General features: G+C 45.4%; 1 protein-coding gene across 1 annotated transcript in view; it reads right to left on the bottom strand.

Moving 5' to 3' along the window:
• LOC8028620 (excitatory amino acid transporter) overlaps positions 1-15,824 on the bottom strand; it is an 87,833-nt gene that overhangs the window by 15,837 nt on the left and 56,172 nt on the right. The window contains exons 2-7 of the mRNA XM_029983357.4: positions 10,766-10,889; positions 6,560-6,758; positions 5,463-5,670; positions 3,742-3,926; positions 1,054-1,180; positions 85-318 (exon numbers count right to left, since the gene is read on the bottom strand). Of these exons, the coding sequence (XP_029839217.2) occupies positions 85-318; positions 1,054-1,180; positions 3,742-3,926; positions 5,463-5,670; positions 6,560-6,758; positions 10,766-10,870 (1,058 nt within the window). The 5' untranslated portion in view covers positions 10,871-10,889. The remainder of the gene's footprint in view (positions 1-84; positions 319-1,053; positions 1,181-3,741; positions 3,927-5,462; positions 5,671-6,559; positions 6,759-10,765; positions 10,890-15,824) is intronic.

The raw sequence follows: 15,824 nt of genomic DNA, 5'->3' as shown, positions 1-15,824 counted from the left end.
ACATTAAGTCCCCCTAGGGTAAGCAGTCAGCCTCTCAAGCAAGGCCTTCTTATAACGTGGGCTTTGTGGTGTGGTGCCACTGACCTGGAGGCCGTGCCCAGCGCCGTGATCCAGGCCTGAAGCATGCCCTTGAAGAAGGTGACGGGGTTCTTTCGCGTGATTAGGAAGAAGATGAGCGGCAGCGTGATGCAGGCGTGTATGAGCAGGCCCGTGATGACCGTGAGCATGTAGAGACCCAGCTGAGCCGCCGTCAGCGCCAGGTCCTTGATGGACATGATCTTGCCGATGATGAGCGACATGATGCCGAACGGAGAGTACCTTGGAGCATGGGGCAACAGACGTTAGTTTTTTAGACTCTTAAAAACGATGCAAGACAACTCATTATATCGCATGGAACGTAGGTCTATGGCGAACGTTGCAGAACTTTGACAAGCGCTATATATATAGAAACCACGGAACTGTGGTTTTGAATCTTTTAGGAATCCTTGATGTGCTTCTTCCCTTGAACTTATTTAATCTCGTGTTTAAAAGTCGTTCCCACAAAGTTCAACTTCTTTCGTACAATAATGCAGAAAGGATGAAAGTTACCCGTTTTTTGTCTGTTTTTGGAGCAAGCCGAGGCAAAATTTTGATGCTTTCTTAATATTTTGGTCAGTGTGTAGCCAAACTCATTTTACCTCAGACTATTCAAAACATACTGAATTTACCAGTTAACGGCCATAACAAGTTGATAGTACGTATATTCTTATAAGTACAAACAGCGCAACGACACGGACAAAGCAAAATAAGACTAAATGACAACATAATAAGATTTCGTGGTGCGGTAGCGGCTCTGTAGCGGGCTTAGTAACCCCGAATGAGATATGGCACCAATTCTGCCGCAATATCTGTTGGGTCGGCGAACTCAGATCGTATTCTCGAAAAAGAAAGACAGTAAAAGTTGCGCATTATTTCAGGAAAAGGAAAAACAAATTGCCTACGCCCCTTTTTTTTTTTTTTTTCTTTTTTGCGTGCGAAATTATTGAAGCATTCCAGCTGAGCGCGGCAACGTACCACATAACCAGGACGACGATCTTCATGATGATCTCGTTAAGGCTGCCGAAGAAACTCACTATCAACTCTGCCTCCGGGCCCATCTGCCCGGCAATGATGCCGAATGCGATGCAGAACACAATCAGACCTGCGAGGAAGGGAGTTGGTTTACTAACAAACTACTGCGCAAGCTCTAATTTATCTACAATTATCCGCGGAGAGATCACGAAGCTTTCCACAAAGCATCGGGTATTTAGGTTGGAAGAAAAGGCGTCAGAGAATTACCGATGAAACATGGTGGCCTCTGGCATGCCACTACATCTACATCTGGAACAGCTCTCAGACTCTACTCGCGGTCGCTTGTGATACTATAGTTGGTTGACATGAATTTTTATAGCATTTGCTAGTCGGTTATGTAGTCGAACGACTAACTGCATAAGGTCAGGACAGAGTTACGAGTGGTTTGCACCAACGTCGACTTTATATATTTTACCCTCAAATATTGAAAATCAGATAATTACGAAAAGAAAACAGAAACAATTTGCCTTCCCCTCTTGCCCGTGTTTGTCGTCTATCTTGTGTACGTCTTTTTAGCGCTTTAACCATGGTTCAATACAGTCGACACCAACTAACTCAACAACAAGTTCTTTTACTTCCCCTCTTCCTTTTTTTTTTCTTTTTGCTTCTCCGCCTTTTGTAGCGAGTAATGAGGCATTTCATCGAGGGCGGCCACTGCAAGAGTCAATATATCTGGCTGTCATTCCGTTCTTCAAAACACAAAAATAGACCTTCAATGACACAGTCAAGAGAAGGGAAAACAAAGCCAAAATGAGAAAGTGAAAAAAAAAAAGTAAAAAGAAAAGGAGATGTCAAAGCAACCCTGGACGATCAAGCTCAATTGCATCAAGTTTAGAACACGGTGTTCCCATGTGACGGGATTGTTGGCAACGGTGATCGAGCTGGGCAAAAGGCAAGGGCGAGTGTGAAGTGGGATAGAACTGCAGCGGCAAGAGAAAGAGAATGAGAGAAATAGACGGAGAAGGGCACGAGGAACGTAGGGGAGAGACCAGAGTTTTTATACCCGAAGCAAGTGGCATAATGCCAGACCCGATCTCTCACTAACCTTTCCCCTGGGAACCAAGAAGGGGAGGATCTGTCTGTTCTTAACTGTTCGTTTTTTGTTTTTTTTTGTGTTGTTTTTGGCGGAAGTCGGTTGTTTTGTTTCGGCACCCAAATGACCGGAGATCTGATGTCTCGCCTCGTTAAAGAGTAATTAGAGCCGACTTTTGAGGTCACGAGAATATAGGGCGTGCACGCGGATGCTGATGCCTCCTGGTCATCCGGTTCATCGTCGCGGGTTCGGTTACGGTGACATCTTGTTGATTTATAGCCACTACGACACTGTGCATGTTTACAGTTAAGGCTGGTCCACACACTTGCGACTGCTTACAACCGTGTTCCTTAAAACGACTTAAAATCTTACTACGAAAGAGCACATTATAAAGCCATCTGTCGGGTAGGCGTGGAACACTTGGGATTTCCGCACGCTACCTATTTTTTGCGCATCCTACACTCTTTCTTGGCTTAAAAAAACTCTTGACAGTGTTATAAACGACCATTTCTTGAAGGTAGCATACGTACATTTGATCTTGCAGATACTGCAAAACCTTCGCTACAGTGAAATGCAGTCCCAGCGTCACGTCAAAAATGGCGCCAGGGTGCCAGTGTGTTCTTTCGTCTTAGGAGATTGCAAGAACTCGGTTCTAAGCTAATGTAAATGTATGACCGGGCCTTTACTGCCAACTTGCCGTCAGCTGCGACTCTTTATCTTTTTGTGCGTAGGTGCATTGTTGTTGTTTGTCTGTACTTGCACGTAGGCCAGCAAAATTTGTATCTACTATTTCGCGCGAATAAACTCTATTCTTTCTTCTATCTACCACCCCGTGACGCATACTGAGGGCCCATCTTCACACTAAATCAACGGCTAACAAACACTGCTCAGAAACTTATCCACTGTATCTCCTTGGCGTTTCATTTTTACGTTGATGAATCATCAACAGACCACAAACGATCATGCTGGTAAACATTAGGTACCGCGGAGTTGGGTTCATCAAAAATTAAATTAAATTTGATTTGCCTCGCTTGTCCCGCGAATGCGACAACGCCATAAGTGCGCACACCTCAAACACAAACAGCTTGTTGTTTTTTCTTTAAAACCTCAAAGCCACAGTACACTGCTTATGCATCATACACCAGACATGATGACCGCAGCAGACAAACGTCACAATTATCCGCGAACACGTCTTAAGCATGATCGAAGGTCGTTTGCTTCGTACGTTTGCACCCTTCGAACATATTTGCAGACTGTATTTTGCATGATGTATCAGCAATGTGACCCCGGCTTCAAGGCCTGTTCCCACATACACAGCAGTCATAACTCAGCCCACAGACAATACGGAGTCTGCGCTGCGTTTAGAGTTAGACTAGGTGGCGCAAGCTACGACCCGTTATAAAGGCTATAGCCATTAACATCCATCCATCCGTTGGTTTAGTCGGTGATAAGAAAAGTACAAAGACGACGAGAGCCGTGACGAGGCACTTTTGGCGCCGCTTCATTAAAGTCCTATCGTCGGCTGCGATCGCACTTTAAATGAAACGGAGTATGAAGGGAGTTTTATTATGCTAGCAAAGATTGGGGAAACTACTGACCGAGAACGTTGGTTCCGTCCTTAAACTGGAGGACTCTTTTCATGACGTAGACAGTTTCGTTCGAGGCAGTGACGTCGCTCAGATTGGCGTGCAGCGGGACGAATTTGGGCTTGGCTTTTTCTTTGACGTAGGTTGTCTCCACTTGCTGAAAGCAGGCTTGGAGCAGGTTCTCCGGGAACATATTCCTGTGCAGAACCACAATGAACGCAGAGACAATGATTACAACCAGGTTTATCGTAACCATGGTTTTCATAACAGCGGTTCCCATAACCATTCCCATCATGATTATGCTTTCAGTGATTGTGGCAACCACGATCACTGAAAACATAACGATGATGGTTATAGTAAAGTTCTGGAATAGGGCGAATGCGGGAGAGTGGAAATTCTGCTGCACTAGAAAAAGGATACATGTTTACAAACACGTACCGTGGCTAAGGTAGGGGCAAAATGAAATGCAAGGAAGAAACAGACTAATCACAGGCAGCGCCTCGATTTCCTGTCATGCGTTACAGGTTCATGTTTAATTAATTTTATCTTGTTAGGCCTTCTCATCATACTAAAATTTATAATATCAGTGCCGCATTATTCCACGGTATCCCTAGGGAATCATCCTGTGGTGATTTCTTGTGGCAGATCGCAACGGGGTAGTACTCTTAGCCACTGAAGATGCAAATCCGGCGGGGATACAGGCGTCTGCTGTGTACTTCGGTCGTATTTAATATACAATCAAATTTAAAAAGCCCCGTCCGCCTATGACCTACTCTTTACGCTAAAGCCTGTTTTACATGCAGTGACTGCTGCGAATAAAAAATCGGTGCGACCACCGACGCAGCGAGTGCGATCGCGACATTTGATTTCACACGCTCCAACAACCGCGCGATTTCTGTCGGCGCGGCCGGCTGTTCGGAGCGGACACAGACGCGACGTGTTTGACTTTGCCTAAAATACAACAAAAAAGTCTTAATAAACGCAAATGTTTTACGAATACAATATGTGTCTAGAAAGTTTTAATAATTAAGCATTAAACCAAACGTTTTAAGGTGTCTAAATTTATTTTTAAATACGCAACTATCGCGGATGAAAGCTGGCAAATGAACGGCAGGTGACGATAAAGTGATCGCACCGACTCTGCGAAAAAATACCAACTTTGTTGAAAAAAAGTCGCAGAGCCGCCGCGATATTGCGACTGCGATTTTAATTGCACATTTACTGGAAATTGCACCGATTTCGGACGAGGATCGCAGCATGTGAAACAGCCTTAAGCTTGGTATTACGCTTCGATTACACAGTTCAAAATGCAAGTTTCCAGGCTATGCTGTGCGCACAACCAAACCGGTAGGAGTACCCTATCCATTTTCACAATGAATAGTTTATTCCTATGCCGACCTTCTACTTGTTTGTGGGCCAGCAGAAAGAAGAAGAAAAAGTATACACGAGCCAGGTTACATTGATTGATGACACAGCAAGCTCTCACAATGGCGTCACGCCTTTGGCGAGTTGCCATTGTCGAAGCTCGCCGCCCCAGATTATGACGTAAAAGAGCTTCTATTAGGTCAGACTACCACGAAACCAAAAATGCTGGTGCAGAGAAGATAAACGACGAACTGATGGGAGATCGTTAAATGGCGGTTGTAAATCGTTCCTGTCTCGCCGATGCCATTCTCTGGAGCTCAGTCCCTATGTACTTGTCTACCTTCGGACTGCTACCGCGGCAGCCGTACCTGACGAGGTCGAGAAACGCGTCGAGGGTGGAGACCTTCTTGTCCTCGGTGCCTGTGCCGACCTCCTCCTTGATGGACGGGTCACCCGGGTGGATGAGCGACACCATAATGATGCCCACGATGGCCGCGAAGATGGTGGTCGCGAAGTAGTAAACCAGCGCGCGAGATCCCATCTTCCCACTGGACTTGGGGTCCAACATAGAAAGCCCTGGTCAAGAAGACGGGAGCGGAGACAAGAGCGGAAGTTCAGAAAAGCAAAAAAATAAACTATAAGGGTAAATTTTTCTGGCATTCCCTAGCTGAAAATGTATTCTACACTCATAAATTGATTTTATGGTATCGTGTTAGCCCATGCCCGACAATAGACCACTACCAAAGACTGACTGCACGGTTCCACAGTTGCTTGCACTGATTAAAGTATTACTGGCATTTGTAGTAGGGTGTCACTGTTTTCCATTGTGGATCCAACCCCATGGTACAATATATTTGCAAACAATAAACACCGCATTTCGTTACCTCCCCGCTCCAAAAAAAAAAAAAAAGTGGAAGCTTTAGTTTGGAATATGACGGTTAGTTAAAATATTTCGCATCTTTAAGAGAGCTTCTTCAAGACAGCTACTTCAAAATAGCTTCTGCAAGGTAGCTTCTTCAAGATACCTTCTTCAACTCAGCTTCTTCGAAAGAGCTTTTTTGAGACAGTTTTGTCGAAAGAGATTTTTTCAGGGCATCTTCTTCGAGACATAACTTCCTCAATACACAGCTTCTTTAAAACGTAGCTTCGCTTCTTCAAGACATACCTCCTTCCAGGGTTTCCTTTGAAACTTAGCTTTCCTTCAGCTAATTCTCTCAGCGTAACGTTGCCTGTCAGTTTCAGGCTTCAAAGGTTCCGTTTCGGGCTCATCTGACAATAACCTACTGTCTCTGTATTTTGTGTGCGATTTTAGTTTTTCTTTTTTAAGTTGACAACTCGTGACCCTGTTTATGCAATATTCAGCGCTGGCAATAAGTATGACAAAAGTTGGGAGACTATATCTATATAAAGAAAAAAAGCTTATTTCAGAGAAAATTCTAGCGTGCAGACAAGTGGGCATGCGCACCTGATATCATGGAAGATATGATGAGCGGCAGGATGAGCATCTTGAGCATGCCCATGAGGATCTCTCCCGGGAAGGAGACTAGCATGATGACATCTTCGGTGTACGAGAAGAACCTCGCCAAGAAGCCTAGCAGCAGGCCCAGCAGGACTCCCACGATGGTGAGCACGAGCAGGAGGTTTGTCTTCATCCATGCTGCCACCTGTGCGTCGAAAATGGAATCCATTATATAGTAATTTTCCTAATGCAAGGGCGGTTAGTAGCGTCGCTCACTTCTGTCAACTTCTCAATAGCAAATCAATAGGAGAAAAACGTCCGAAAAAACACGAAATATGCGGAAGGTAGATAAACAATGTCCATCTATCTTCTTGAGACGTTGTTTGTCCCTCTTTAACCTGGCCTTTTCAGATTTAAATATTTTTGGTTTTCACGCCTCACTCTCGTGTTTTTGACACCAACGAACAACTGCCCGCTCAGTGACCCACCGTGCCAAAGAAGTGAACAATGGCACACACAATTCGAACCGGACACGACGGACGACAAAGGAGACAAGGGACTCCTTTGTGGTCCGTTACTTCCGGTAAGGATCCTGTGTAACGTGAACCAGCTCGTCTGCTTATTAACCACTTCTGAACAACGAATATAGACGTTTGCAAGTGCGTCCTCAGGACGCAACCGGCTCGCTGCAGAATTCTGTAAATCATCTGATGGTCAAGCCAAAAGCGATCACGTACGCTGCTCTTCCGCTTAACGACCATTGTGTCATCTTGGTGCTTAAACTCATTGTTGCCAGTTACTTAAATATTTATCACAGAAAACGCTTTTCCGTCCTCCAGACTCCAGAGGTGTTAAGGGGGTTCGTGACAGGGCCCAAGGCGATATATATATATATATATATATATATATATATATATATATATATATATATATATATATATATATATATATATATATATATATATATATATATATATATATATATATATATATATATATATATATATATATATATAACGCCTGAGCTTACTGACAGAGTTTGCAAATATCAGGAAGTGGCATTTTCGTATCGTAACGATCGCCAATGGCGCCCGCACTGCACTAGGCACCAAAATGGCGGCACCCACAAGAAAATCTGGGATTGGATATTGTAAGCGGGGCTAATTTAGAGGCTCTGCAGGCAATCCCTGCTAAGGCGTGCCCGTGGCTGCCAGACTATCGCCAAAACATGGATGGACATGCTAATGGCCGTACCTTTCATAACGGGGCGGTAGTTCGCGACACCTAGCCCAGACACCAAAAGTATCATTCTTACCCTCGCACATCTTTTCACATTCACGGTGCCCAGACTAGCTTTTAAAGCGTGATTGCTTGCGCGCATCTACAATGTACCCCCCCCCCCCCACACACACACACACAAACTCGCACACACAAAAAATACAGTGTTTTGTTTTTCACTTTAACAATACAAAGCATTTGAACGTTCAGCCTTCACCAAACTGTAGTGCTAGGGGATCAGACCAGATGCCAAAGATACAGAACAAACTGTTATATTATAAAAAGTTACAAGAGATTTTCGGATATTTCCGTTGGGAGAATGGTGGCCGACGAACCCCACAATGAATGGCACAAACTACACGTAAGGGAACACTTCTTTTTTTTTCATTGAAACTCTGAAAATGAAATAGAAATTGAAAGAAAGCCGCATCACTTATAAGTGCATAATTTCGATGTACATATGTATACAAATATATCGGACCTTCACTAGGTTCCTACAAAATATTTTCAGAAAATGACTTCTAACTTTTGAGCAAGGTAACTGCAATCTCTGAAACTTTGTCATCTAGTTCGGACACTAGCGCTGAAGTTGGGCGGAGACCGAACATTCGACAATGCGTACTTTATCTTTTTCGCGATACAAGCAACAACTACACTGTCAAATTATTTTTTCGGTAACAAGCGTATCCAGAAGCCCGCGGTTCTTGGTGCTTGCCAGTGTAACCAAGCAACAGCGAGGAATCCGAGAAGAACGGATGTCACACCGGATGTTCCCTTCCGGGGGGTCTAGCTTCCTCGACTGGATATAATTCCACGATCAATCTAGAGATGTGTGATCCTCTCTCGTCCGAGACAAATTGACTAAATTGGATGCAACGCCGGGATGCGTAACTCACTTTGTCGAGGTCGAGCTCGGAACTGCCACAGAAATATAGCGTGAACATGACAGCTAACGGAGAAAAAAAAGAATGAAAGAAATTGGCAATGTAAGTTTGTTTTTTATATCACCAAAGTTCATGATTATAACCCTGCGGTGAAATAAGTACAAAAGCAAGTGATCCGAAGTTAAGGCTGAGCTTCAAGAATGATAGAACCTATATATGCAGCGTGAATTGTTTTTCACACAAAGCTCTATGAAAAAAAAAAAAAAAGTAATAATGTTCTCAAACTTTTTATTGAGGGAATTACTATTGAAATCGAATAATGTTGTCGTTCATTTCGCCAACGATTACAATGGGGTTGGCACTATGCTTCGTTTTAAGTCCAAAGGCAGTCGACGCTAGGTGCTGATGGGACCAACCAGACAGCGTCAAAAGTGCACGATCATGGTGTTCGTCATGTCCATGTGCGTGTTCTATAATCGCTAGACAAAGCATGTACAGGGAAGGCCTACAGTGCTTTTGACTCCGCATGATTGGTCTGGTACAGTCGGCTGCGCCCATGTACTTAAGCTGAATTGAAGTACAGCCAGTTATCGGGGAGGAGATACACACGCCGCGCCCCTAGCGGCTAAGTAGGAACTAAATTTATGGATAAAATAACAACATACATTCTTCGTTTGTTTCTGATGCAGCTTTCGGCACCAGAGAGTAGTTAGTTACTTTACTCTCACCGACGAACTATTTAACACAATCAGCTTATAACCGCCATTGCTTCACTTAGAGAAATGACCAGAGGACGCTTCGAAAGACGATAGCGCGTTTTCGCATAATGATACGCCATTCTTTTGTTTTGAAATTGGGAAAAAAGTATGTTGAACTCGGAAGTTTTACTTTCCTCGAATAGAAAAAAAAAAAGTAAGTACGAGTGCATACTCAGAGTACTCACTTCAAGGAAAGTACAAGTTTTCTAAACCAACTTGAAGATATAGTACTTGGAGTACAATGTACTTTAAGTACTTCCCATCATCGCCAAGCGATAATATGATGCTCTGGACTCACCATGCAAGCCCTCCATTTCTTAAAGTTGTCGGTGACTATAAGTTTTCATGCCACAAGATGCGCGGCGTTGACGCAATCTAGCAACCGCCCTAATAGTGCAAACAAATGTCGAGAGATAGCCTTAGGTGGCACGCGCCGCACGACGGTGTGGCCTGGTGCTTTCATGATACATATAGTGGCGCCGTGCGGCGATTGGTGCGCTATCACCACAAGGCAACACCTCCAGATAGCAAGACCGGAGTGCTCAATGTTCCACATCACCTAAATATTCTACGTCGCCTAAACACTTTGAAGAGGAGCCTCCTGCAAACATTGACGCAGCACTCAAGACCAATCCGTACCCCGAGTTTGCCTCTTTAAACCGTGGTTACAATACATCATACAAAAGGCAAGATGTTCGTTGCAGGCAAAAGGACAGAATTATTTGAGGACACGCCTCAAGCAGTATCGGCATTATGTCTCTTGTATGGTGTATTCGCAGTGTGGACGCCGCTTAAGGTATTGTTTGAGGGTCTAACAGAGCAGAAGCACAGACCTTCCGCCCTAGACTCTGAGGTGTTTCTGTTAACCGAAGGACTCATACTCTATGGGGATGTTTGAGGGTGTAACATGGCAAAAAGGCACTGACCTACTGCCCTATGCTCTGGCATGCTTCTGTTAACCGAATGACTGATCCTCTATAGGGATGTTTGGGGGTGTAATATGGCAAAATCACTGGTCTTCCGCCCTAGGCTGTTAAGTGCTTCTGTTAACCTAAGGACTGATCCTCTATAGGAATGTTTGGGGGTGTAATATGGCAAAACCACTGACCCTCCGCCCTACGCTCTGGGGTGCTTCTGTTAGCCGGATGATCCATGCCATTTAGGAATGTTTGAGGGTGTAATAGGGAAGAAGGGCAGTGACCTTCCGTTCTAGGCTCTGAAATGCTTCTGTTAGCCGGATGACCGATACCCCGTAGGAATGTTTGAGAGTGTAATACGGTGATAGCACTGACCTTCCGCCCTAGGCTCTGGGGTGCTTCTGTTAGCCGGATGACCCCGGCGGCGGCTCCACCCAGCATGGGCGTCTTGGCGTTCGCGTCCGGTTTAGACTCGGGCATGCCTGGGCGTCACTGGGCGCTGCAAAGAGGGGAACCAAGAACATAAACACCAGACTTCAGCGACGCGAATTGCTTCCAGATGAAAGCGTATCTACTCCGTTCACCCCAGAGCTGACAGTGCCGTGGAAGCTACGCCCTCGCCGGACCAATCCACCGCCTCCCTTTCACCACCTGACCCCGCTCTTGGAGCTTGAGTATGAACAGGCGCGTTATGACGTGGCGAAAGAGAGACGCATCATTGGTGCAACGAGCACAGCTTCCTTAGCGCTGTCGGTTCGTGGGTGAACGGAGTCTAGGCATCGTTGCCTTCTGCATGCTGCAAGCAGGCTGTGGGATCGCAATCTGAGAGGCTCAACCAGCACTAAAACGTTGGTGCGGAGGGAATGAGGAAACAAAAAGCTCGATCGCATTGATATTTGAACAGATATACCGTCATTGCAGAAATGAGAACATTTTACGCGCTTCAGACGGAAATTATTTTATACAGTTTAGTATTCAAAGGTTTCAATCAGTTATATCGATGAATATAGCTGTGAAGCCTCAGTATTTCAGGTCTGCAAAATTAGAGAGGAAGTGAAGACATATCTTTGGATCGAAGTGTTGAGACTAAAATAGTTAGAACAACCCCAGAAGATCAAGCCTTTGGAAAAATTTCAAAGGTGCCACCACGCTTGAACTTGATAAAAGAAGGCAAAATAACCTTTAAAAAAAAAAAAATCACAGTTGCAGGCATAGAAGCTGCATAATTGAAGGCATATATTCTCCAGAATGACAAAGAAATACACCCGCTCAGTGTGATAAGTGGCCTAATTAAGCCCCATAAGGAGCGCTTATACCCTTTCATTATACCACAACGTGCAGATTCGCTAGAACGAATAAATAGGGCTCCATGACTGTGCGATACGCAGTCGTTTCATGTGTAAACTTCGACACAATATATACAAGGTGACCCAAGTCACGAGGCTCGATCTAAAATGAACCGTAAAAATCGACGCCTGCAGGTAGCAATCTAAACTTTTCGTCAAAGGTGTACTTCACAGGTCGGGTTTTTCTTGTAAAATTACAAAGCGTAGAGCTCTCTCTTTCTGTAAAACCATAAGGCCAAGAAACTTGCCAGGGTCTACGGCGGGAGGCGACGCAGACGATGGTGCTACCTCCTTATTGCGACGGCTCGCGACCACCGTGGTTTATTAAAATGAACATAGCCTTTGTCAAATGTACATTTGGTTAAAAAATAAAAGCGAACAATAAAAACAAAACTTAAAGTAAAACAAAAAAAACGCGTCTGTATAACGACGGCACTTTTGCTGCCAACGGATTTCGTCTGCGTGTCGTCTGCTTTCTTTCGCTGGTCAGCTGCACCGTCGGACGCTGCTCCCGACGCCATCTATCAACACAAACGCCAAACACACCCGCTACTGGACTTGGTCGTAAGGGTCGCCGGCCGCCGTAGACCCTGGGAAGTTTCTTGGCCCTATTTTTTACAAAAAAAACAAGGCAAAAAACAGCTACGCTTTGTAATTTTACAATAAAAAACCGACCCGTGAAATACACTTTTGACGAAAAGTTTAGATTGCCACGTGCAGGCGTCGATTTTTACGGTTTCTTTTAGATCGAGCCTGGTGACTTGGGTCACCCTATACATTTCGTAGAAGAGAACGCGTGTTGTCTTATCCTTAAAGTGTTAAGCCGCCGTCAGACCGCTAACAGAACGCACAAAAGGCAGTTTGCAGACATCTCCGCAGATAACTCCGAGTCTTTTGTATTATGTATGAGCAATGTGGTGACTGCGGATTTAGGGCGGCAAGGCAGTCCCACACGCTTGTGAGCTGAAAGATCCACCGCTTCGGACTCCCACCTGATCCCGACTCCCTCACCATAAAAGGTGCTCTCGCGAAACATCAATGCCTCGATCGTTCTCTTTTAAACGATGTCGAAATTTTTCAGCCTTCGAAACGCTATCACCTTCGATAGAACGGACTTGCCTCCGGAGTCGTGCAGGTAGGTAGGTACGCGTAGAAAATCATCTTTTCACGGAGCCTGGCATGACGCAAGAACTTTTTTTTTTTTGTGCTTTTTTATTGTTTGTTGTAAAGCCTGGGGAAAACAAAAGCTCCGCCTTGTGTAACATCAATCTCCTTCGCAATCTGAGCAGGAGAAACCACTCCGAATCCCAAGCAGGCGAGACACATCTCAAGTTTCGGTGGGGTTGCTCTTTATTTTCCTGCCGCAGACTAGAAGCTCAAGGCGGGGGGGAAGGGGGGGGGGGGGGGCAGGCAGACTTTGTGTGCGTCAACCCCTCTCAACCTTTTCTTCTTCCCGGCTCCAGTTTTTTTTTTTTTTTTTTTTTTTTTTTATCTGGCTAACACACGACAGCAGCAGTTTCTAATCTATTTCTCGCTTATTTATTTCTTCATGTATTTCTTTTACATTAAGGTGTTCGCACAGGTCATCTTTTTCGCAATCCGGACTCTCGAAATTACATGGACGTATGTTTCTCCGTGATTCCATTCACGCGGGGATCACTATACAGTCGCTGCCAGGATGTTAACGGCAAGTATGTCTTCTATAGTTGTCAGTCCTCCAGCACAAGCTGCCTACCGTCTATAACACTTCGGCATGCGGTGTGTTTCAAGCGTGCACGCCTAACCATAACCCGAATAGCCATCGATCGTGCTGGAGGCCGGGCCAGCTCGCTGTTCTCATTCCGTTGGTGCCTGCTGTCAATACCGAGCTAGCGTCTACATCACTCTTTTTTTAATCACATTTAATATGCACTTTGCAGGTGCGTTCGTTGTTGCCATATTGTTAGCCATTCACTTCGAATCTCCAACAAACACTGCGAGCACCGTGCAGCCCAAGTACCTACAAATCCAGCATGTTTCTTGGCGTTCCAATCATCTTGGAAAAGGTCTTCTGTACATTGGCCTCAAAACGTTATTTATTAGAACTATGTAAGGTGTCCCAAGCAGACCTTCAAATCAAATCCAAATCAGTTTTATTCGGCGAGCAGACAACAGATTGCGTCGTCTGCTTGCTGCGCCTATCGGGAGATGGCGCCATATGTAAATTGCGTCGCTTACTCCCCGGTCACCTGCGAACGCGTCCAACCTTAACTTTAGCAATTTTTTTTTCTTTTTTTACCGGAAGAGATTTATGCATTGAAATTCGATACGGTAACACTGACCTGCTCTGTACACATTCGGTGAAAGTTTGAGCTTTCGATGCACGTTTTCACTGTTAACAAAAATTTGCGGTCCACACGTGTTAAATCACAGTCCAGCCAGCGCTCGCTTGCAATTGCGGCCAGCCAGAAAATGCGCGTGCATAACACACAAACACAGAAATAAACGCGCTCTCATACACGTTAGCGGAAAGGTGTATAGACCTTTCCAAAAAGAACTCCTGGCCGGCTTCATTTTCAGTGTTCGTGCGTATGGCGCGTGATTTGCTCGCTTTCCGAAACGACGAACATGCGCTTGCTGAGCGGAGGAGATCGCACGCTGGGCTGAGGACGTGTAAATATTGGAATGGTGTATACACGCAGGGCGCCCCCGATTTTGCCTGCTCCTTTTACAGCAAAAGGTCCGCTTGGGACACCCTGTATACGCTGCTTGCACGTGATGTCATATCATCTGCAGCTCGTCATTCCTGCTTACTCTTCTCGGGGAAAACAAACTTGGTGGTGCGAAATATAGGCTGCTGATCATACGCGCTCGGCAGAAAGGTCACCCCAATGGTAAGCAATGTGACGTCAATGCGAGCGACGTATACGCAATTTCAAGCAGGACGTCTGGCCGCCATCGTATTGTCACGTACGTGCATGGTTGAGCTGGCAAAACATGCGGCTGCCAACCGGAGGAACGGAGTTCGAACCCCATTGTACCCGATTCTTCCTTTTATAATTCTGTACTGTTCTGAAAAGTTTATCATTCCCGGCTGTCATTAAGTCTTCTGGTTCAGAACTTTCCTGGACTTTCCGCGTGTAAAGCAGCGGTGACGGGCGGTGTGCTTCGGTACAGTCGCTCTTCCGTCGCCGACGAAAGATGCATATACCTTTTACATTTGTATACACAAGTTCTCTTCGTTAAATGTCACATTTAAGCTCTACGGTAATCTGCTCCTTATTATTCGTGAGAACATACCTGCTCCTCTGAGCAAGCACGGGCAATTACAAACCTGCCAAACGTATCTCGCGCACCTTCTGCGCGTACTTGCACGGACGGGACACCATCCGGGAGGCTTTAAAAATAAAAGAAGAGCATAAATAAGCGAGCGCCTCTGCCTTCCGCCTTCACGAGCAGCAACTCCGCGGTGTATTCGGAATACGAAATGACTGGTTTCTGCTCGTCTTGACCTTGGGCTTCCACCGAGCGTAGCACAGGAACGAGACAGCCGTTTGTCCCTTCCCGGTCGACCCGTCCTTGGAAGCGTGTGGACAGACAGAGGAAGACAAGCCTATTCTTCAAACTCTAACAAGCACTTCATCGACGACGCCCATCTTTACAACGTTCCATCCCTTTCCCCCTCCGGAAAACAGTTGGTTCCGCTCTTGACTGCAGTCTTTACCAATATGTCCCATTGGGCGACGTGTGCGACCGCTAGAGTCGTCTGCTCGACCTTCCATGATTGGCCAAATGTTCACTATATGACGTTCTGTGTATGATGAATTCTACTCTTGATAATGTAAGTAAGGTGAATGCCAGCCCGCCAACTTTGATGGTGTTGGTTTAAAGACGCCATGACAGTAAGCTTCCACTGTGCTCTTTTTGCACACACCGTCAAAAGTGTCGCCTTGCACAATGAATAATTCTGGTCTCGACGTCATAGATGGCAACCATAAGAGGTCGCCACCACGAAAAATTTCGTCGCCAAAGTTGTTGAAAGCCTAACGAAATAGTGCGTGGCGTGTACAGAGCATCCCATCGCTCCTCACCAATCAGAATGCGGCATT

This window comes from Ixodes scapularis, unplaced genomic scaffold, assembly GCF_016920785.2.
Source record: "Ixodes scapularis isolate PalLabHiFi unplaced genomic scaffold, ASM1692078v2 PGA_scaffold4__175_contigs__length_147842914, whole genome shotgun sequence".
Lineage (NCBI taxonomy): Eukaryota > Metazoa > Arthropoda > Arachnida > Ixodida > Ixodidae > Ixodes > Ixodes scapularis.
The sequence above is the reverse complement of the archived record's forward strand: the minus strand, read 5'-3'. Positions and strand labels throughout refer to the sequence as shown.